Below are 25285 nucleotides of genomic sequence, written 5' to 3'. Positions count from 1 at the left end.
TGTAACAGGTATGGGTATTCTTTTTTAAAGTGAATGTTCATGTCTCAAGTATTCAAGGATGTTTTTCCATGGAAGTGCATTTTTGAATGAGACTGTTTGAAACTTAGGACTTATATGAAGTTGAGATTTAAGTTCTTTTTAGCTTTTTAAAAAAATACACACTGCTGTCTTTATAACTCAATAAGATGCTTTGACATCTTAAAATGATTAACAATTAATTACAATTAATTCATTACTAGAATTGCTTCTTTAATGGTAATAAACATATTTGCTAATGCTTAACATGTACACAAGTTTTTAAAAACATTAGTTTATTCTTGGTTTTTAATAATTGACAGTAAGCAGCTGGTATGTTACCAAGCTCACATTATTTGTTCGAAGACTGCTTCTCAGTATCTCTCAGAAGCCCTCACCATTTACAGATAACAAGAAAAAAAAAAAAAGAGAATAATGCTGTTACTCTTATGATTATTGGAAATAAAGGTAGATTTAAGAAAATGCAGTAAGGTAAACTAATTTGGTGTAGCTAACTTGATAAATGATGTGGGTTATACAATGCAAAGCAATCTTTACAAACTCTAACAATCATTTTCTATAGAGCATACTGCTTGAGAGTTTAAAAAGTATGACTGCAGTGGGGAATTATTAATGCCTGAATTTATTCTTCCCTCTCAAAAAGCCACAAAGTACCAGTCTCAGATAGCATGCCCAAGGAATTGCCATTATGGCTATTAAGATAGCCTATTGATAATTCAGATGGACTGAACAAAGGACAATGTTAAAGTTAGTAAAAACGGAAAATAGCACATCATCATAATAATACAATACTAAAATTTGCTTTTTTTTTTTTTTTTGGGTCCAGTCGTGGGGCCTGAACTCTGGGTCTGGGCGCTGTCCCTCAGCTCTTCAGCTCAAGGCTAGCACTCTACCACTTGAGCCACAGCACCACTTCCGGCTTTTTTTTTTTTTTTTTGCTTATGTGGTGCTGAGGAATCGAACCCAGGGCCTCATGCATGCAAGGCAAGCGCTCTACCACTGAGCTACCTGCCCAGCCCCTAAAATTTCATAGTAGTAGATCACATTCCTAGAAGTACAAGACTACTAAATACTACCCCAATACTATTAAAACAAATAAACAAAAACTTAAGATATCATCTAAAGAAGGCAAAAATTCCTGCCTAAGGTATAACACTTTAAGTGATGTCCAGCATAGAAAAAAATTTACATTCTAAATATTATTTGATAGAAAAATGTCAAAGTACCTTGTTCTCAATGACTGCTTCTGTGCAAGCTTGGAGCATACTTAAGTGGTGAGCAAAAATCAGAAATTTAAGTGAATCATTCTGAAGCATCATTTTAATATAATCCTTTACCGCACCTGCCTAAATATTAAAAGTTAAAATTGTTAATGTCATAACATTTTCATTAAAAATCATATCACTTTTAGTAAAGCAAGAGAAATGTCATAAAAGCACTCAGTCTCTATGAACAACAGTATGTCTCTGTGAACTTTTAGCTGCTTTTTCCACTAGTCAGCCTAAGGAAGTAGAAGCATGTAGAAAAGGAGGACAAGAAGGCACTTTATTTTTTTTATCACTGTAAAAAAAAATACTTGGGAGAAATCAACTTAAAAGAGAAAAGATATACTTTGGCTCCATTTCAGATATGTCAGTCCACAGTTCCTTGGCTCTGTTATTTCTGGCAGTGGTGGGACAGAAAAACATCAGGTGGCAAGAAGCATATGGCACAAGAGGCTGCTGATTTTGTAACAGCCAGGAAGCAGGAGAGCGAAGGGGTACACTTATTCAAGGCAAGCCCTCAGTGACTAGCTTCCTCTAACTAGGCCCCACCTCCTAATTCCTACCACTTCTAGGTGTTAATTACAAATGCAAGGGAAAGCACTTGCCTAGCATATACAAGACAGTTCATTCAATCCCCAGTACTACAGTAAAAACAAAACAAAATTACAAAGACAATAAGGAATTAATCAATGAATTAAGTTAGACCCTCTCATTATCCAATCACTCCCACTGACAAATTACAACAGAGGGGGAGTAAATGAGAAGTAAAACAAGTAAGTTTCCCTGGAAAGGGATATTCAAACTAGGTATGATCAAGTTTTTTGTTTAGAAGATGACTTCCAATAGAAAACAAAGCAGAAGATAGTTAAGGAGAAAATGGAAAATTAAAAAAAAAATCAGCAGGGCACTGATGGATCACACCTGGATCTACTACTTAGGAGACTGAGATTTGAGGATCAAGGTTTAAAGCTAGCCCAGACAGGAAAGTCTGTGAGACTCTTCTCTTGAATTAACCACCAGAAAATCAGAAGTGGTGCTGTGGCTCAAAGAGCACTAGCTAGCCTTGAGCAAAAAGAGCAAGGACAATGCTCAGGTCCTGAGTTCTAACAACAACAACAACAAACCAGCTGGGTACCAGTGGGTCACATTTATAATCCTATCTACTCAGGAGAATGAGATCTGAGGATTGAGGTTCAAAGCCAGCCTACGCAGGAAAGTCTGTGACTCTTATATCCAATTAATCACCAGAAAGCCAGAGGTGAAGCTCTGGCTCAAAGGGTAGAGTACTAGCCTTGAGCACAAAAGCTCAGGGACAGTACCTAGGGGCCTTAATTCAAACTCAGGAATAGTACCAAAAAAAAAAAAATTGTAAAAGAATCAGAAGTCTGGGACTGAAGATTGTGGCTTAGCAAGTTTTTATTTATTATTTTAATAAGAAACAGGTATGAGCCAAGTGATAGTGGCTCACACGTGTAATCCTAGTTATATAGACTTGATGGTGGTTCGAAGCTAGCCCAGGGAAGACAAATTGGAGAGATTCTTATCTCTAAATAGCAAAAGGCCAAAAATGGAGGTGTGGTTCAAGTGGTAGAGTGCCAGCCTTGAACAAAAAAGTCAAATGAGAGTGAGTTCAAGCTCCAGTATTAAAGAAGAAGAAAACTTTTAAAAAAGGAAATAAATCTGTTTATAAATAGGCAATTAAAGCAGTAGACAGAGTAGAAGAAAGGAAAAATGAAGGCATCTCATTTTTTCTATCTGTGGGATATAGAAGATTCCAGAAGAATGAGTGCAGATCAAGAGCACAGGAGTTCTGAGAGTACAGGGTCAGATGGGGAAATTATGAGGAAGAAGGGAAAAAATAAAGAACATTCGAAAAATAAGAAAAATAAAAATAAGATCAGTTAAATTTAAAGTATATAGCATGAATTAAACATAAAACATGAATATATTATTTCTCAACTGTCAAAAACCAGTTACTAGCATGGTGGTGCATGCCTAGAATCTGAGATTAACATAAATTTGAGGCTAGTGGGAGCTACATACTGAGACCTTGTCATAAACAAATAAAACAACAACAAAAATTGAATTGTATTAAATTTCTCAGCAACAGTAGTAGAAATTCTTTTTTTTTTTTTTTTTGGGTCCGGTCGTGGGGCCTGAACTCTGGGCCTGGGCGCTATCCCTCAGCTCTTCGGCTCAAGGCAAGCACTCTACCACTTGAGCCACAGTGCCACTTCTGGCTTTTTTCTTTTTTGCTTATGTGGTGCTGAGGAATCGAACCCAGGGCCTTGAGCATGCAAGGCAAGTGCTCTATCACTGAGCCACCTTCCCAGCCCTAGTAGTAGAAATTCTTAGACAAAATGACTCCTAAGAATTTTATATTCAGACAAATTAGAAATAAGGTATAAAAATACAGTTTTAAACATGTGACTCAAACAATTTATTTCTAGTATATTCTTTCTTGGGAAGCTACTGGAGAGAGTCCAGAAATATAGGGGAGTAAACCGAGAAAAAATAAAATATCAAGGAAAGAGATGATTCAGCACAGGGGAGAAATAAATACAATCTCTAGTGAGTGCTGTGCAGCAGTCCTGAAGAACAGTCTAGATCAGAGTTGTTCAGGGGCTCCAGGGAAAATTTCTCTTAGAAGATGAAATTAACCTAACACCTAATATTTAAAGATAGCAAGATGAGATTAAATAACTAGGATACTTTGAAGATGAATTAATGGCAGTAACACAGACAACTAAGCATAAGAAGAAAAGAAAAAAAAGAAACAGAAGGCAATCCTAACTACAACCTCCAAGGAAAATGAGTTGTGGAAGACAGAAAATGTAAAAAATGGGTAAGAAGTTTGTTAGAAGGCATTCTGGTGGCTTCTTGCAGAGGGCTGGCTACAGATAGTGATAGTGCACCATATATTTCAAAAAGCTACAAAAATTTTTTTGAATGTTTTCACCATAAAGAAATGGTAATGTTTGAGGAGCTAAATGCATTTATGCATACTGAGACATTATATAATGTATTGAAATTCTACATGGTTAAAAAAAATCCATGTGAGAGAATGCTGAAGGGTGACATTGATCTGATATACTGTATTCACAAACTACTTTGTTAAATGGCAACTCTTTTGTGCAACTAAAGGAGATATATGAAAAGAATCTGTATTTCACATAGTTTACTTGCAAATATTTTAAACAAGGGTGAATATATAGTTAATACTATACATAGTGAATGCTGAACAAACTAAAAAGTGTAAGTTGGTATAAAATTAGTAAAATATCACTGTGATGGAGCATGGGTGGGTATGTGTATATGATGAGACGGGGCAAATAGCTAAATTAATTTTTTTATTGTTTTCATATTGAGCAATCAATAGCTGATAGCTAAAATTACAGAGCAAGTAGTAATACAAACTAAGAAGTCATTTGAGTATGGTGTTAAAAGACTTGAGTTAAATACCAAAACTACTCCTACTAAAAACTACTCCTATTAGAGCTACTCCTAGTTACTTACTCCTAGCTACACAGGAGACTGAGATCTGAGGACTGTGGTTTGAAGCCAGCCCAGGAGAAAAGTCCGTGAGACTCCTATCTCCAATAAACTACTCAGAAAGAGCCAGAAATGTTGCTTTGGCTCAAGTGGTAGAGCACTAGCCTTGAGCACAAAGAAGCTCAAGGACAGCACCCAGGCTCTGAGCTCAAGCCCCAGGACTAGCAAAACAAAAACCAAAAACCAAAAACCCAAAACTAAAACAAAACAAAAAACAATCTTTTGAAAGTACAGAAAGTGCCACTGGGAAACAAGATTAAAAGACTGTTATTTGGTGGGGGGTGGGGGAGATTTTCTGGTTGTTAAAGTATGACAGTACATAGCACCGGTAATTTTTTTAAGTGGGGTATGTCAGAACTGAAAAACACTTATTTAAATCCCATGCACATTGACTGCAAAGTGCCACGATTTATTCTGCAAGCTACATTTTGCATGTCTAAGTTTTTTGAACAACAGAAATTCACCACACAATGAGTGTGGAGGCTGTTAAGAACTTTAGCCTTGGATTTCAGTGCCTCAGAGAGCAGAAATGAAGCCCTCCCAAAACAAGGAGTTATAAATTCTGGATTATGTTGTCATGGCAACAGAATCACTTTAATAACGTGCCTGTTTGCCTAAAGAGCTATAGTTACTGTGATAAGCCTTTCAAAAAGTACACATCAAGTTGGAGTATTTGAAAGGAACATTCATTACTATCCAGTGCAGATTTACAAATTATATGATTGCTGAACCTTTAGTTTCAAAAGCATTCTTCTTCCTCTTCCCAAGTAAGCTATTTCTGCCAAAATCCCTTCCTTAGGGGAGGGCATATCGCCCACTCCCCATCATATACTTAGCTCAGGGTCTATACTTCCTCTCCCTTCAAATCACTATCTTAGAAAGGTTCAGAGTTATGATGAATATTATAAATTTCAATTGCACAATTGGCTACACAGGCTCTTGGGACTAACTTCACAATTTATCTATCATTTCTGATGTCAAATGTGTTTAAGAGTACCAACAAAAGAATTTTAGGATTTTCTTAAGTTCTGAAGTTAGAGTTTGTACGCTGTTGCCTTTTAACTACTTTGATTTACTCTACTTAAAATTGTCACTGTAAAAAATAATTGTCACTGTACTGTTAGATTTAAGTCATCTCAAGATAATTACCTTAAAGACATAGTATCTATAATGACAGGTCCTGATAATGATCAGCATCTTGATTATACTGATTGTACAAGTTGCTTGTACCACTCAGTCTCAGCCAAGACCTTGGTAAGTCAATTTCCTAAGAAATCCTCATTGTTATTATGTGATCACCTTTTATATGTGACCAAGTTCTTCATACACTACTTTTGATATGTAAGCCGTTAGCATTATTTTTTTTTTGGTCTGGTCGTGGGGCCTGAACTCTGGGCCTGGGTGCTGTTTCTTAGCTCTTCAGCTCAAGGCTAGTGCTATACCACTTGAGCCACAGTGCCACTTCCGGCTTTTTTTTTTCCTGCTTATGTGGTGCTGAGTAATCGAACTCAGGACCTCATGTATGCAAGGCAAGCGTTCTACCACTGAGCCAACTTCCCAGCCCCGCATTATTAGTATTATTCTGTCAGCTTCACAAGAATTCTCTCACTTTGACATGTCTTTTTAGTGATTTTTTTTTTCATCCACTAACCTCTTTAATCTACCCAATGGCTATGTATCTCAAACATCTATTAGATTTGGAATTGTGTCTAACTTTTCTTCTCTATTAGAGTAGAGGTAACCCACAATGTAAAGTCTTAAATAACATCTTCCTTAGTGTTCTAACAAGTATCAGAATATATTTTCTTTAACAGCAACAACTTGCAACTAAGATAACACACACACACACACACACACACACACACACACACACACACACACACACACACACACAGACAGGTGAGAGGTATGCTTCTAGGCTTCAAAAAATATCCTCATCTGGGGCTGGGAAGGTAGCTCAGTGGTAGAGCGCTTGCCTTGCATGCCTGAGGCCCTGGGTTCGATTCCTCAGCACCACATAAGCAAAATGAAAAAAGCCAGAAGTGGCGCTGTGGCTCAAGTGGTAGAGTGCTAGCCTTGAGCTGAAGAGCTGAGGGACAGCGCACAGGCCCAGAGTTCAGGCCCCACGACCGGACCCAAAACAAAAACAAAAACAAAAAATATCCTCATCTGTAAAGCAATTCTAGAAGCCTTTTTCTTCGCTTGGTACTGCATAGTCTGTACCTGATACCTGACAATGGGAGAAAGCAGTGATTTAGGAGCAACCAGAGGAGAAAAACAAACGAATCTAGGTTCTCTGTCTCTTTTAAAAATGGCTTTACTGAGATACAATTCACATACCATAATATTCACTTTTTAATGAACAACTCATTGGCTTTCATCACCACAATTAATTTACATTTTTATTATTCAAAAAAAGAATCCACTCTGACCCCTATGCACCTCTCTATCCATAGTCCTAGGTAAATAAACTGTCTCTATGAATTTGACTATTTTGTACATTTGATACAAAGAGAATCAGACAAAATGTATAGTCTGAACTCAAGGCCTTGAGTGCACTCTACGTTGTGAGTCACGTTTACAGACCACAACCATAGGATTTTCTTTTCCTTCTTTCCTTCCTTCCTTCCTTCCTCCCTCCCTCCCTCCCTCTCTCCCTCCCTTCCTCCCTTCCTTCCTTCCTTCCTCCCTTCCTTCCTTCCTTCCTCCCTTCCTTGCTTCCTTCCTCCCTCCCTCCCTCCCTCTCCCTTCCTTCCTTCTTTCCTTCCTTAGCTTAGCATAATGTTTTCTATGTTGTTTTATGAACCAATTTTCCCTCTTTCCTTACCTCTCTTCCTTATTTGGTGGCACTGGGGTTGAACCTAGTGCCTCACACATTAGGGACGCCCTCTACACTTGAGCCATAGCCTCAGCCTCTTTCCATAAATGGCTTACTACAGCCAATATACTTTATCTTTCCTCCTCTAAAATATTTTTAATTTGTCTGCACTTTATTGATTATTGCTGATGATCTCCTACTAAAGAGTAAGGAGAAGACTATCATTGGTTCAGAACCAGAGATTTTCCTAAACAACAGAACACAGAGGCATTGTACCATCTCATCTCCTCCCGAGCCTGTGTAACAAGGAATATCATAGTGGCCTCATTCTACCTCACTGCATTTTTATAAATAAGATTCCACCTGCTAAACTGCTAAGGCAATTAACTAAAAAACATACTTTGTGCATAATGGGAAGATGTTCAGTTTGCCTTATGCAAAGACACTGAAGAATACAGCCACCCCCAAAGTGACAGGATGTTTTAAAATTATGAGTTGGGTTTAATCATTTTCATGGAAAACTGGCATTTAAAATGGTTTTTCTCCAAATTGAGATGTTATTGTAATGTGCCCCAAATAACTGAAGTTGGCTAAATTAACCATAGCACTTACATCTGTCTTATTTCCTAGGCATGTATTATGTTGATCCTAAATCTGAAGTATCTGCTTATTTTCATCTGCCATATGCACAATAAGTATTACAAAATTTAAAAAATATTTAGAAGAAAAAATGTAAATCTTCTAAGTATCTCAGAGTCTTTATTAACTCTGTACTGTTAACATTATTTTAGGTCCAGTTACTTTGTTCATATCTTATTATTATTATTTTTTTTGGTTGGTCATGAGCCTGAACTCTGAGACACAGCTCTTCAGCTCAAGGCTAGCACTCAAGGCTAACACTTCTGCTTATATGGTACTGAGGAATCGAACCCAGGGCCTCATGCATGCAAGGCAAGCACTCTACCACTGAGCCACCTTCTCAGCTCCTATATCTTATTATATATTGCTTCTTCTTGTTATTTTTATTAAGAAATATTTTATTTCTTATTTTATTGTAAACGATGTACCGAGGGGTTACAGTTACATAAGTAAGGAGTATATCTTGTCAAAGATTTTTACCCTCTTTCTCTCCCTTTGACTACCCTCCCCATACCTTGTAAAGTTCATTTCTAATATAGGGTCTTGTGAGTATTGCTATTGCATTGGTTCACCCTTTGTGTGAATCCCTTTCCCTTCCCCCAAACAGATGAACTTATATACAAGACAAGGGGTACCAAAATCAATAGCAGTGACAACAGGGGAGTGTTATTTTAAAAAGAGGCATTAATAACAACATTAAACCAGAGGAAGGTAGCTCATACCTGTAATCCTAACTACATAGGAGGCTGAGATTTGAGGATCACAGTTCAAAGCCAGACAAGGTAGGAAGTCCCATGAAACTTTTAATTCAAATTAATGTCCAAAAAGCTGGAAGTGGAGCTGTGTCTCAAATGTTAAGAGTTCATCTTGAGCACCAGGGCACTGAGCTCAAGATGGGCAGACACAAAACAGAAGCCAAGCACCAGTGACTCACATTTCTAAGCCTAGCTACTAAGGCTAGGAGAGCTACTAAAAGACTGAGATCTGAGGATCGTGGTACAAAGCCTCCTAGAGCAGGAAAGTCTGTAAGACTCTTATCTCCAATTAACCACCAAAAAAAGCCAGAAGTGGAGCTGTGGCTCAAGTGGTAGAGGACTAGCCTTGAGTAAAAGAGCAAAAGGGCAGTGCGTAGGCCCTGAGTTCAAGCCCCACAACTGGCATGTACACACACACACACACACATACACACACACATGCATGCACGTATGCACGCACGCACACACACCATTAAACGCACATTAACAAGCATACTAAAAACATATCTCTGTCCTCCTAACAAGTACATGTGTCTCAAAGAATAGACAGCATAAATATATAGATATTTATAATACACTGGATAACATATCAATAGTATCATTTTATGGTATAGTACTGAGTACTGTACATATCAACACTTTATTTTATCATTATGACCTAATTTACTGACATGACCCAATTTGTAGCACAAGTACAATACTTCTGTCTGCCTAGATCACATTGTAGGCTGAGGGAAAGACGATTATAGCAAAGGGAAAAAAAAGACTTTCTATCCTAGATACCTACAAAATAGTACAGTTGGAGATACATTTGTGTGGATGTGTTTCAGCATAAGCCTGGCTACTGCAAAGAAAGGGGAAAGATGACTGCTAGAGAGCCAATGGTTCCTAACCACTATGAGTGCAGGATGGTGAATAGTCAATATATAAATATGATTAAGCCTAAATCTATTGGTAGAGTGCTGCCTTTAGTGGAAAAACCTAAGCAAGCGTAAGCTCTGCGTGCCCACATACAAACACACATGAGAAAATCTGCAATGCCAAGAATGAGCTCCTTATTTATCTAGCCCACCGGTCCAAAAGGCCAGGGCCATCCAACTATGGTTTGTTCCCACACTAAACACCTTAAAATTTTCAGTGTTTGTGGACACACTGGTTTTCTGAAGCTGTTATAATAGATACTAATTACATTTCCGTCTTATTTAGAAATATAAGAAAGAGCTCATCAGGTGTAAGGACTTTCTGATTTACTACACTATCAGAATTCTCCATGCACTCTCCTCTGGCTAAAAACAACACTTCTGACTCATGAGACAAAGTGCAAAAAACTTTTCTGTATTGAGTTCAGGGGCTGCAGATGCACTGGTTAAAGAGAAACTGCAGGTTTTCATTATGGTACCAGTTAGGAAGACTGAGTTTTATCGTGAAGGAAGATTCTCCTAGATAGTTCAGTACTCGCTTTCAGATGAACAACCCTCCTTCATTAACATCTGAGACATCCAAGAAACAAATTTCCTAAGGAAAGAATGGATCTTCCTTTTTTCTTTTGATGAGCTCCTGAAAAATCTGGCAATAATAAAAGTTGGTAAATCCTATAAGTGTGTTAAGTGCAAATCTCAAAGGAAGAAAAAACAATTCTACCCAGTAAAGTTAAATATAATCTGCTATTTTTTCATAGTCACAACACAACCATTCTGTTCTCACACAATGAATTGAAACTCCAAAATGAGGACCGTTAGGGCCTTTGCATTAATGGTCTTATCTTTGCAATAACGGAACTTTTTCTGCGGCATGATAAGCACTTGATGACTTTTGCAAAGCCATGGAATATAAAAGAACCTTCCATTTCCTTTGCCTCCTCATGGTGCACAATGAGGGCTGGTGGTGGAAAATGGTTTAAGTTGCAAAGCTTGGATTTCATTATGATGAGAACATAGCTAAGAAACCATTTAACAATTCTTTTTGAGATTCTATTCACTGTCCAGCTAATGCAACTTCTCACCGCTAGTACTCCTTCAGTCTTGGCATTCTGCAGGATAAACATAGAGCTTGATGCAATAGACCCTTTAGGAGCTCTGGGTATACTGACACTACCACCCATGATAGAGAGATACACTCATTTTTAAAAGCTTATTCAAGTAGTAGTGGTAGTCTGCACTTTGCTACCACTGCTGTGTGGACTGATCATTAGGACTCCATTTATATCTTCCTCAACACCTTTCTAATTCAGCATAAGAGCCTAGTAATTTTTCTCTATCCACAGATAGTTCAGAACCTTATAAAGTAATTTTAGGAAGTAAGACTTCAAGTGATATAAAGGCAAGTGTGTTGTTGTAAATGGCTGAAAAGCACATCCCAAACAGGCCACGCCCTCATTCACAGCACCCAGTAACTATTCTTGCTGAGGCTGAGCCTCTCTTATACAGCACAGTTGAAAACAGTTTTCTTGTGTTCATGTCAAGTCTTACAATTCTGCCTTTGGCTGCCCCAGTAGGATCCTGTCAGAGCAGTTGGCCTAGTGTTTTAGGACAAGCCTCCTAAGTAGATTCAGCCACTAGTTGGCTAGATCCACGTACACCTACATGGGGTACCAGTTACGTGTTAGTCTGGGTTATTTCAAGTTCACTTACAAACTGGTTTGTAAAATCACATTTTGTCATAGAAACTACATTGAATGTAGCCAGTAGTTACCTCCTGTGAAGCCTATTTAACCTACAAAATAGGTAAGCTATATTATTTGCAGTTACTATGTACTCTAACTCTAGAATTCAGTAATATCTGGGGGAAAATGTATTAAGATTTCCAACTTGGAAATTCCAGGAACTAATTATATCTGGCTGCAGCCCAAGAATAGAAAACACAGTTCTAATCTACATGGGTGGGTAAAAAGCAACTGGCTTACCACTGTCATTATTTTTATTATTTATTCATTTATTTTTGCCAGACCTGGGGCTTGACCTTAGGTCCTGGGCACTGTCCCTGAGCCTTATTTTTCGCAAGGCTAGCACTTTACCTTGAGCCACAGCACCACTTCCTACTTTTTCTATTTATGTGGTGCCGAGGAATTGAACCCAAGGCTTTATGCCAGGGTAGCATTCTACTACTAAGCCACAATCCCAGCCCCACTGACATTAATTTTTGAGAACATGACACACATCTGGGTACAGTTGACTTCTCCTTTGTGTTAAGGATTTTAGGAATTAGATACCAACTTGTTATTGATTTTCAACATTTGTAACTTAGAACTAGTATTTCTAAACACAGGGGAAAAATACCCTCCAAATTATCTCTTTTCCTTAAAGGAAACATTTCTCACTCAAGATTAAGTACAAAAAAAGCTAACAAGCTAACAAACAACAAACAAGAAAACTGAAAAAAAAAGGTATCATTAACTCCAAGAACAATACTTGTTAAGAAAACTATAATTATAGATCAAATATAAACTGTCATTATAGTCTAAACAGTAAACACTGACCAACCCAAAAGTTAAAATTAAAAATCATGATCTGGGAAAACTGAGCAAGGGGAGTGCTGTTAATATTTTTTTACAATCTATGTTTTCCATTTTCATGAGAGTCTTTCACATATCTACATTTTTAACCACACCGTATTTTAAAATTTGAATCTCATTAAAATATTAATATATATTTAATACTTTGTATGAAGATAAACATGTATGGTTTAACAATGAGTACCTTGGCAATAGCAGTTTGTTTAAACATGCGAGTAATCAACCCCATAACAGTCTCTGTGGCACCTGGAGCTCTCATTAATTTTTGCCATTCTTCAAAGCTGGTATTCAACTCCTATGTGGGATAAAGTAACATTGTTTAAGAATATAACATATAATGAATAGAATGGTTAATGCAATCATGAATCATGTCCCACTTTTTTTTCTGTAAAAAAATATAAAAAGAAAATTCTTATAGATATCAACATATTCACTTAAAACATCAGTGCTGAGGTCAGTCACATGTTCATGCCAATTAGAGAAATCAATGACAAACTATGATGAAAATAAAGCCCTTATCTGGCATCATAAATCAAACAATTGCAGCTTCCTCTTAAGGAGAAATATTATATAAAGTAAAAAGAAAATTCTAAATATAAAAAATCAGGTCAGTTACAAATATATATGGTAGTGAAATACTTTTATGAAAAAGACATGACTTTACTTAAATAAGCACAAAGACTAGTAGTTAAAATCATACAAATCATATATTGACTATTGATTATTTTATTTTTCTCTCTAGTACTAAAATGGTAAATTAATAAAATCAAAGCATTCTTATTTACAAACAACATTGTTCCATGTTTACAAAATGCTTGTTTTAAGATGTGAAGATATAACAATGAAAAACTCCTTGTCCAGAAAGTCATGGTCAGATTGGAAGACATTTCAGACTACATGTAAGCATTGTGTTCTCTAAAAGTAAATATAGATAAGGATTAGGTACAATACACTTTTGGTTTTCTGATATGCTAAATTTCAGTATTACAAAATGATCACAGATCAGGATTTCAACAGTAGGATTATAGCCAACTTATTCTAGAAGATAGTTATTCATACTTTGAAAAGTTCCAGAGCATTTAACACAATTTTGTTTGCTAATTATTGGTTTTCATACCCAATAGATATTATGAATTCTTACTACTAATCACTTTTGTAACTATAGTCAGCCCAAAATTTGTATCACAAAATTTAGTTTTAGTTATCAAATATAAACAGATACATTACTATAAACAGATATACTATGTATTTGTTCATAGTTGATAACTACAGCTAAATTTTTGGTCTTAAAATGATATAAAATCATTTCATATATTATATTAAACTTATTTTATGAAGGTAGATTTCCTTTTCTGAAATATGTATAATCTTTCCTAGAATAATTTAAAATAAGACATTTAATCAATACAAGTTCTCACCTTGGCTGCTGCTGCTGGAAGGTCAAATGGAATTCGCTGTCTGATTTTAGCAGGCAGCTGGGTTAAAACTTCAGACTTTAATCTTCTAATCATTATGCCACTTAATAGTTGGTGAAGTTCATTAAGATTTGATGCTCCTCTATAATCCCACTGAGGTCTTTTACCAAAATATCTATTAATAGAAAGAAGAAACACATGTAGCAAAGCTGATTATAAAGAAAATAATTTACCTAATATGTTCTTCCTTATAATAATAAAGACCCATGATACTGTTTTCATTGTTACTATTGAATAAAATCAGTTTCAAAAGCCCATCCTGATTCAGACAGGCCAAAGAAAAGGTGAAGCACAGTAGGAATGGTAGTTATGATTTATTCAAAGTTCTGTCTACAGACTCAGCAGCAGCTGTCCCCGGTCCAGAGTGGGATATGCCACTTTTATAAGTAAAAGTGGCATTTGGCCAATTATGTCTTGAAGGTTACCTAAGGTAACACATGTATATATGATCCCAAGGTTACATTAGTATGCCAAACCAGAAGCCCCAACCCATGGGAAACACATGCTCAAAGCCTGCTAGTAATTACAGTGGAGGAGCTGGACTTATTCTATTGTCCCTTCAGCGTAGCAGATTTGAAGCCACTAGATTGACCATACACAAATCCACTAACAAAGAGAATAGAGAATGGGAGACATGATATGAGAAGATAAGTTACTTCAAGAAATAAGGTTCCCCGCCGCCCCACTCAGTTGATAAATTGTTCTACAGATGCCTAGGAAGATCAAGAATGAAAACAAGTAATGTGACTAAATGTTACAATAACAATCAGGAGGGATAATCTGAATTTACACATCAGGACCATGGGTCCACAATGACTACAATGCTACCCCATTAGATTCTCAATCATTTCATACGGATTTATATTACTCATTATTGAAAATACCTGTTAGGGAATAAATGTGAAAGGAAAAATTCTTGTTAGGTAGTGCTTATCCTGAACCATTATATACTGTTGGTGGGAATGTAACTAGGGTAGCCACCATGGAATTCAGTATGGAGGATCCTCAAGAAAGTACATACAGAACTACCAGAAGATCCAGCTTTACAACTCCTAAGTACATATCCAAAGGAATCTAAGTTAATATGCAATGGGGATATCTACAGACACTGTATTTATTGAGGCACTATTCACAACAACTAAGTTATAGAATCAGCTTAGCTGACTATCAACACACAAATGGATGTGGAATATGCTTATATATACAATTGGATTTTATTAGTCAAAAGGTATTTAATGTATTTTATCTGCAGGAAAACAAATGGAATTAGAGACCCTCAAACAAACAAAAGAAACAGAGATCATGTTTTACCTCATATATGGAATATTTTTAAAACAGTCATGGATACAGAAGGGGGAGTACTTGGCAAGAGGAAACTTAGTGGAGGTAGGAGGGGGGACAAGAAAGGGTAGTATAGGAGGTGAATAAGATCAAAGTAAATTATATACATGTATGATATATCATAATGGAATACATTATTTTGTAGAATTAGTGTATATACTAATAATAAAAAGACATAAATAAAAATAAGATCCACTTATGTACTTTCTATTGTAGCTACCAGAGCTTACTTTTTTTGGCAGTTTTGGGGCTTTGAACCCAAGGCCTCTTGTGCTTTAATAAGAAGACACTGCTGTACCACGTGAACTAGTCCACCAGTACATTTTGTGTTGGTTTTTTTCAGGTTAGTGTCTTCTCACTTCTTGCCTGGACAGTGATCCTCCTTTTTGTGCTTCCCTTTGTCACTGAGATAACAGGTGCATACTACTATATCCAGCCACTATGCTTTCTTTGTCGCTTGAGATGACTAGCTTACACCACCGCACCCAGGGAGTCTCTTGAACTTTTATGCCTGGTCTGGAAAGTAACTAGGATTATAGGCCTGAGTCATATCACCCAAGTCAGAGCTTCTCTCTCTCTCTCTCTCTCTCTCTCTCTCTCTCTCTCTCTCTCTCTCTCTCTCTCTCTCTCTCTCTCTCTCTCTCTCTCTCTTCTTGTTCTTCTTCTTCTTCTTCTTCCTCTTCTCCTTTTTATTTTTTTTAAACTAGTCCTGGAGCTTGAACTCCAGGACTATGCACTGTCCCTGAGAGCCTTTTTGCTCAATGTTAGTACTCTTCCACTTGAGCCCTAGTACCACGTTCAGATTTTTCTGTGGTCAGTTGGATATAAGCTAGAAGACAGATCAATTACTTGAAAAATCACAACCTGCCAAAAATCATAGAAGGAAAAGCAGACAACTAAATGGGTCTATATTTATTAAAGGAATTCAGTCACTAAGTAATAAGTTTTCAGAGCAGAAATAGAACCAGACTCAAGGTTAAGTTCCACTAGACATTTAAAGAAGAAATTGTACCAGGTGATAATTGTTGAAAGTCAGTGATGAAAACTGAGGAAGAGAAGATCATTATACTATGGCATCTACTTCTACATATACTGAACTTTTTCACCAATAAAATATCAGAGAATAAAGAAACAAATGCTGGGCTGGGAAGGTGGCTCAGTGGTAGAGCGCTTGCCTTGCATGCTCGAGGCCCTGGGCTCGATTCCTCAGTACCACATAAGCAAAAAGAAAAAAGCCGGAAGTGGCGCTGTGGCTCAAGTGGTAGAGCACTAGCCTTCAGCTAAGGAGCTGAGGGATAGCGCCCCGGCCCAGAGTTCAGGCCCCACGACCGGACCCCCCCCCCCCCAAAAAAAGAAACAAATGCTACAGAGTCCGGGAATATGAAGCTCTAACAGAATATAACTACATTAGAAACTCAACATGATGGCTTTGCATCATTCCTAAAGAAACCCAAACTAGACTGCAGTGTAACAGAAGGCTGTGGGAGGGAGAGTCCAAAAAAAGAAAAAAAGGTTATTTTATTTTATATACTTGTAAGACTTGTGGAAGTTAACAGAATTGTTGCAATGTCGTTTAATTAAAAAAAAAAAAAAAAAAAACCCAAAAACTAGTGAACCAGCCAAGGCTGGCTTAAGGCCCTGAGCTCAAACTCTGGTACTCAAAAATAAATAAATAAATAAACAAATAAATAAATAAGAAAGTCTGTGACACTCTTTTTTTTTTTTTTTGGGTCCAGTCGTGGGGCCTGAACTCTGGGTCTGGGTGCTGTCCCTCAGCTCTTCAGCTCAAGGCTAGCGCTCTACCACTTGAGCCACAGCGCCACTTCCGGCTTTTTTCTTTTTGCTTATGTGGTGCTGAGGAATCGAACCCAGGGCCTCGAGCATGCAAGGCAAGTGCTCTACCACTGAGCCACCTTCCCAGCCGCGTCTGTGACACTCTTATCTCCAAATTAACTACCCTAAAAGGTGGAAAGTAGGTATGGTTCAAGTGGTGGAGTGCTAGGTCAGTGCCCAGGCCCTGAGTTCAATCCCTAGGACTTAAAAAAAAAAAAAAAGTTAGCAGGGTGCTTGAGCCTCATGATTATAATTCTAGCTTCCCAGAAGACTGAGATCTGAAAGATCCAGTTTGAGGCAAACTGGTGAAAAATAGTTTGCTAGACTCCATCACCAAATAACCAGCAAAAAAACAATATTGGAGGCATGGATAAAGTGGTAAAGTCACAACCTCTTAAACTTAAAGCCTGAGTTTAAATCTCAGTATCACAAAAAAGGTTTAAACTCAAAAGTAGTTATAAATGACAAAAAGCCCATTCCAAAATAATGCATATAATATGGTCTTATATATATAGAATTTTGTCTCTCTGTCTCTGACTCTTTCTGTCTCTCTCTCATCCTTTTGTATTTCAGCTACCTAAAATGAAAGATACCAAAACACATTGCTAATGATTGTCAATGAGAGATTCCAGTTGATTTTAACTTATTTTTAAAAAATCTTTTGATTTACTGAAATAAATATGCTTCACTTTCCCAAAGAAATAAGGTATCTTTAGTTGAAAAGTTAGAGAAACAAAACAATGTGTTTCTAAGTGAAAATCAGCAAATGATAGTACTGCATTTAGGACAGATCAAAACTGTATAAAAATTATTAGCTATATGAACCAGGCAGGGCAATGTGTACCTATAATTACATCTACTTGGAAATCAGAGATCAAGAGGATCTCAGTTTGAGGCCAGGCTGGCAAAAAAATTAGTGAGATCTCCAGCTCAATGAAAAAGATAGATATGGTGGGGCACACTTGTAATCACAGCTAAGTGTTAAAATGTGAGACCTTATTTGAAAAATAATTACAGCACAAAGGGATGAGGGTATAGCTCAAGTAGAAAAGCACCTACCTAATAAATGTGAGGCCCTGAGTTCATACACTATTAAAACAACAACAACAACAAAAAGTATTAGCTATATGAAGGAGAAAAATAAACAGTAAAAATAACAATAGTATATAGCAGGATTATGGTACTTTTTTCATTTTCCTCTTTTTTTATTATAGTTCTACATATGTAAATGTGTATATTTTAAAAGTTCTTACATCCAGCAAAAATCTACTTCCCTAATAAGTTCCATCCTTTGATACTAATTTTGGGCTCAAAGGCCATAAAGAAAAATCTAATTCCTTTAAAACATGACAGGTCTTTAAACATTTAAAGACTTGTTCCCCTAAGGTCTTTTTTCTCCCAAATTCCTATAGGTTTATAAGATCAAGTACTATGTCTTACTCATTTTCATACTGCTGGCAGCTCTGAAATACTGTCTTAAATATAGTAGGCAATCAATAATCTTAGACATTTGTGAAGCTGAATATAAAATTTTCTCATTATTCTGATCCCTTTCCCGGATAAGTTTTCATTTGTTAAAATGCTTAATAAAAAATGGCATTCTCCAGGCGCCGGTGGCTTATGCCTGTAACCCTAACTACTCAGAAGGCTGAGATCTGAGGATAACGGTTCAAAGCCAGCCAGGGGAGGAAAGTCTTATTTCCAATTAACCACCAAAAAACCAGAAGTGGCCTTATGGCTCAAGTGGTAGAGTGCTTGCCTTGAGCTGAAGAGCTGAGGGACAGCACCCAGACCCACAACTGACAAAATAAAATAAAATAAAATAGCATTCAATTCCCTTAGTTGAGAAGGTCATCTCCAATGAACTAAATTCTACTTCAAGTTTTCCATTTTCATTGCTATAACTGGTTCTAAAACTAGCTCTACCTTATAAACTAAAAAATCTAAAAAACAACAACTAAAACAAAATAAACTAAAAAATATTGACTTCTACTTCCCCAACCTTCTAAGGTGCTTTTTCATTTAAACCCACTATATCTCTCTTATCTCATCAGACAATTTCAGGAAACCAAGTGCTCTACTTTCTCCATAGCTTGGTATCCTCCATGTCCTCACTTCCTTGTCATTTAGAAGTCTACATATTATCTTTGTTCTTATCAAGGTAGACTAAATTTTTCCTTGTCTATGAATCACAAGCTAGCTTAAAAAATCCAATCTTGAATGGATCTATCAGTAGGCATATTTCAGGACTACATTTGACTGCTGGGTATTGCAGGAGAAATTGTAACTTAGATTATGAATCTAATCTTAGGGATCCCAAATACTTATTTAGTATGGTTCAAAGTCTTACACTACATTATCTCAATCCCCATTGGACAAAATTTCAGACCATGTCAACTTTTAAACTCAACTTTTTCATTTCTCTGAACATGACTATCATTTCCTTTCATAATGAAAATGATTCCTTCAGTTCCCTGCCACTCTCAAAACTCTGTATACTCCCCAATAATACAATCCCATGCAATCATAAAAAAGTGGTTATTTATGGATACAATAAAAGGACAAAAGAACAAAGTAAAATGTTTTAATATACTAATATCTTAAAAAATAGGAATTTGCACAGTTTCTACGAAGAGATACTAAAACCTACATATAATTGCCTGTACAAAGAGAAGAAAAGGGATTTTTTCATTGTATATACTTTTTTAAAAACATTTTTTATTGTAAAAACGCTCTACAGAGGGGTTATAGTTACATGAGTGTATTTACTTTTATTGGTTCATAATAAAATCATGACCATGCAAAAATACTGTCATAAAAATAACAAAGAAGCAGGGGGCTGGTGGCTCAAGCTTATAATCCTAGCTACTTAGGAGGCTGAGATCTGAGGATCGCAGTTCAAAGCCAGCCTAGGCAGGAAAGTCTGTGAGACTCTTATGTCCAATAAACCACTAGAAAACCAGAAGTGGCGCTGTGGTTCAAGTGGTAGAGTGATCACCTTGAGCTGAAGAGTTGAGGGACAGCACTCAGGCCCAGAGTTCAAGCCCCACAACTGACAAAAAAAAAAAAAAAAAAAAAAAGAAAAACTTTTAACTCTAATCATGTTTTTTATTTCCATACATTTTTCTTTTCTCTCTCTTTCTCTCTTCCTTTTTTTCTTTCCTTCTGTCCTTCCGTCCTTCCTTCCTTCCTTCCTTCCTTCCTTGTGATTACTGGGGCTTGAGCTCATGGCCTTATATTCTCCATTAGTTTTTTTACACAAAACAAAACACAATAAAAACAAACAGAAAACATCCAACAATGTATTACTATTGTGATTATTATATATATATATATATAATATATAACATGACCTCTGCTTAAGTCTTATTGAGTTCCTCTTTATTTACTCCTACAATCTTAAGCTAAATTGGACTAATTTTAGTTACTCAAAGGCATAGTAATTTCTATGGCTCTGGGCCTCAGAACATTAAATTCCCTCTTCCTGAAAAGCAAACAGGCATTGTTTACTCCCAAGATGCTTCTGTCCTTTGTGGCTTGATTAATTTACTCTGATGCATTCTGCCACTGTAGCCTTCTTTTATGATACTTGTCAAAATAGTAATTACTTGGTTAGTGTCTGACTTGAAAACCCAGTGAAGACTGGGGTCATGAAGGTCTTGTAGGCTGGCATATCTGATAACTAGCACTTAGCCTAGTATATAACATATACTCTAAGTGTAATTTTTGAAGGAATTGATTTATACAACCCATACATAATAACTGAGGAGGAACCAACTCTTATTCCAACTTAATTTGAGTTATTCAAAACTGATAGTCTTTGCCAGGCATTGGTGGCTCACGCCTGTAATCCTAACTACTCAGGAGACTGAGATCTATGGATCACAGCTCAAAGCCAGCCCAGACAAGAAAGTTTGTGAGACTCTTATCTCCAATTAACCACCAGAAAACCAGAAGTGTTACTGTGGCTCAAGTGGCAGAGCATTGGCCTTGAGCTGAAGAGCTAAGGGATAGTACCCAGGCCCAGAGTTGAAGATCCACGACAAAAAAAAAACAAAACAACAAACAAAAAAAGTTGGTAATCTTTCAGCTCAACTATTGATGTTTTCAAATTTTTGTCCACCAAACTGATTTTTCAAGCAAAATAGCAGAACTTATCCTATTAAGTTTATCTAATTATTCAAATTCTTATCTGCCACCCAATATAATAACTGTTTCTCTAAGATTTTAGTCATTTCCAAATGGACTAGACATAATATCTATTGTAGGCACAAGTGAGAACTTTAAATAAGACAGTGCTAAGGAAAATGTACAGTATCGCTCTTTACCCTTATTTAAAATGTTCTTTTCAATAGAGTATTTATTAAAATTGCCATTTTTAAAATCATTCATTCAGCCCCCCCAAAAAACGGGAAAAAATGCAAGACAAAGTTAGAAACAGGGCAAATCATTTAGCTCCACAAAGTATCTATAAAATGATAAGAGGATGAATGGATGAACTCTAAAGCCTTTTCTAGCTCCAACAACTGATGATTCAGTATGCTTACTTCCCCAAAGCATTGTTGTATTTATAACTTCCTTAAATATAATGCAGTAAAGTGACTGATGTCAGAAATTTTGGGATCTAGAATGAATGTTCTGGCTGAGGAATCCTTTTCTCTGAGGCCCTCACACCAAATCGGATACATAGACTACATTTGCATTAGTATGCTTCTGGTTGCCACTACTAAAGTATTTAATAAACTTAATAAAGGCAAAGTAACATTTTTTTGTCCAAGCTTCACCTACATTTATTTTGAATACAGCTATGACATTTCAAATATAAAATGAGTCCAAAGCAGAATAACTAACCATAATTTGCATTCTGCAAAATTATAGTGTGAAAATGGCAGCTTCACAGAATTAAAAACACTGTAGAAAAAAAAATAGCATTCCACAGACTAACTTAAAATGTCAGGAAATGTCCTGATCTGAAATTGAGTGTATGGAACCACAGTGTTTTCAAAGTACAAAAGTAAAGAAAAAACAAGACTTTTGATATGAAACTTGAAAGAAAATGCCTTTTAAGAGGAAAAAATACTAATCTCTGAAATAGCTTTCTCTAGAAAACAGAAAAAAGAACACAATATCTATTATCATATAGCATTTCAGAAAGATGAATCTTTCTTCAAAGCAGTGTTTGCATTTATAAGTAAGAAAAGGACAAGTATATACTTCTGTTGTCATATGACAAACCATAATACTAGCCAAGCAAGCAAGGTGTCAGTGGCTCACAACTGTAATCCTAGCTATTCAAGATGACAGATGTAGAGGATCACAGTTCAAAGCTATCCCAGCCAGAAAAGTCTACGAGACCCAATCTCCAATTAACTAGCAAAATGATGAACTGGAGCCAGAGATCAAGTGGTATAACACCAGCTAGGCAAGCGTGATGCCACTGAATCCAAGCCACAGTACAAACCCAAACCAAACCAAATGAAAATAAACAAAGATAAGTGTACTGAACATTTAGGCTCTCATAGTTGCCTAATGATTATTTCAGTAATTATGTTTTGCATAGACTAACTTGGTATCTGCAGTGCAAGAATCACTAAGGCTGAAGAGCTGAAATAACAGCATGCAAAGGGGACTTCACAGTAATCCAAGCCTAATGGTTGTTAGGTGGGCCAGAAGCCATCACTCTACCACAGAAAACCTATTTATGTGTTTCTATGTACAAAAACTTCTTTAAAAAAGAGTTGAGGAGGGAAAGAGGGAGAAAAATGAGGGAAGGGGCAACAAGTTAGATAAGAAATGTGCTCACTTGGATGGGGGGGATTGGGGGAAGATGGGAAGGGATGGGAAGGGGAAACAAAGGAGGAGACTACAATGCTTGATAAGAAATGTACTCATGGGCTGGGAAGGTGGCTCAGTGGTAGAGTGCTTTCCTTGCAAGCATGAAGCCCTGGGTTCGATTCCTCTGCACCACATAAGCAGAAAAAGCCAGAAGTGGTGCTGTGGCTCAAGTGGTAGAGCGCTGGCCTTGAGCTGAAGAGCTGAGGGACAGCGCCCAGGTCCAGAGTTCAGGCCAACAACTGACAAAAAAAAAAAAAGAAAAAAAGAAAAAAAAGAAAAAAATTTTTAAGAAAAGATAGCAAAATTGTTTGAAAATTTCCTTTCCTTCAATAATGTACCTTAGATATTCATTTAATAATACTTATAGCCGGGCGCTGGTGGCTCACACCTGTAATCCTAGCTTCAGGAGGCTGAGATCTGAGGATCGCGGTTCAAAGCCATCCCGGGCAGGAGAGACCGTGAGACTCCTATCTCCAATAAACCACCAGAAAAAAACGGAAGTGGCACTGTAGCTCAAGTGGTAGAGCACTCGCCTTGAGCTGAAGAGCTGAGGAACAGCGCCCAGGCCCAGAGTTCAAGCCCCACAGCCGACAAAAAAAAAAAACAAAAAAACTTATAAAACTACATGATATTCTACTGTATTGGATATAATAATTTAACCTACTTTAGTCTACTTATTAGTAACCAATTTATTATTGTTAATAATTATTATTTACTAAAGATGTACTTTAATTATGCATATATGACTATGTACATACGATGTATGCTTTTGTGTGCCTAGTATATTTATATATGAATAACATACATACATATATGTATATATATGAATACATATGATAATTTAATAACATGCGTGAACATGAACAGGATATGGGGTGTTAAAGTTTTGGTAAATAGAGCAGCTGAGGAGTTCAGAGGTATATAGCCAATCTTGGTCAACAAAGAAAGAGCCCAACTCAAAAATAAATAGAAGAATAGACACATAGACAGAAATAAATAATCCTTGCATTCCTGACATAAATTATATTTGTACATAGGTAACATATTAGAACTTTTGAGTTTCTAGATTCTACTAAAGTATTAAAATTGAAGATGTTTGTATTTACAGCCCTAAGTAGAAAGTCTCATGTTCTCTTTCTTTTTTTGGGGGGGGGGAGTCTGTCGTGGGGCTTGAAGTCTGGGCCTGGGTGCTGTCCCCCAGCTCTTCAGCTCAAGGCTAGCGCTCTACCACTTGAGCCATAGTACCACTTTCGGTTTTCTGAGTGGTTTATTGGAGATAAGAGTCTCATGGAGTTTCCTTCTGGGCTGGTTTTGAATAGTGATCCTCAGATCTCAGCTTCCTGAGTAGCTAGGATTACAGGTGTGAGCCACCACTCCGCTCATGTTTTCTTTCTTTGGGGGAATTACCTTGTCTGATATTGGTATCAAATTTAGATTGGCTTTGTATAAACAATCAGGGATTATTCTTTCTAGATCTGTACTTGGAAGTCCTTTAAAAAGCCTAAGACACAAGCTGGGTGCCAGTGGCTCACACCTGCAATCCTAGCTACTCAGGAGGCTGAGATCTGAGGATAGTGGTTCAAAGTTAGCCTGGGTAGGAAAAGTCCATGAGACTCTTATCTCCAGTTAACCACCAAAAAACTAGAAGTGGCGCTGTGGCTCAAGTGGTAGAATGCTCACTTTGAGCTGAAGAGAGCACAGGGACAGTTCCCAGTTCAAGCCCCATGACCCCCCCCCCCAAAAAAGAGTATATTTCACCGTGCTTTTAAGTTATGGGAAAAGAGACAAACCTAAACACACAGCAAGTGGGAATAAAACTCTGTGGAGCATGACTTGGAAAGACCTAAAATGTCTTTGAACCAGCAATTCTACTTTTATAGATCTATCTTAAATTTATTTCCATCTATATAATGATAATGTGAAAGATTATAACAGCTAACAATTAAGTGTTCACTCTAAGTCACCTTTCAAGTCCTTTATAAATATAAGTATAAAGATAAATATAAGTCCAATAACTCTCTGAGGCAGGCACAATTATACTCTGCTTTTAGAGATAAGGAAACTCAGGAACAGGAAGATAAATTATGTTCCTTATGCCAAGCACCATTGGCTCATGCCCATATTCCTAGATACTCAGGAAGCTGAAGACCAAGGTTTGAAGCCAACCTGGGCAGAAAAGTCCCTGAGACTCTTATCTCCAATAAACTACTCAAAAAAGCTGGAAG

General features: G+C 36.9%; 1 protein-coding gene across 3 annotated transcripts in view; it reads right to left on the bottom strand.

Moving 5' to 3' along the window:
• The window catches only part of Zranb3 (zinc finger RANBP2-type containing 3), a 215872-nt gene that overhangs the window by 50775 nt on the left and 139812 nt on the right, over nucleotides 1-25285 (bottom strand). For all 3 annotated transcript variants that reach the window (XM_070023988.1, XM_070023996.1, XM_070024004.1), the window contains exons 7-9: nucleotides 13995-14166; nucleotides 12761-12871; nucleotides 1263-1382 (exon numbers count right to left, since the gene is read on the bottom strand). In XM_070023988.1, the coding sequence (XP_069880089.1) occupies nucleotides 1263-1382; nucleotides 12761-12871; nucleotides 13995-14166 (403 nt within the window). The remainder of the gene's footprint in view (nucleotides 1-1262; nucleotides 1383-12760; nucleotides 12872-13994; nucleotides 14167-25285) is intronic.

This window comes from Dipodomys merriami, unplaced genomic scaffold (assembly GCF_024711535.1).
Source record: "Dipodomys merriami isolate MVZ:Mamm:240054 unplaced genomic scaffold, mDipMer1.0.p SCAF_1, whole genome shotgun sequence".
NCBI classification, from domain to species: Eukaryota; Metazoa; Chordata; class Mammalia; order Rodentia; family Heteromyidae; genus Dipodomys; species Dipodomys merriami.
Note: the sequence above shows the minus strand (reverse complement) of the source record. Positions and strands in the feature narration are given on the sequence as shown.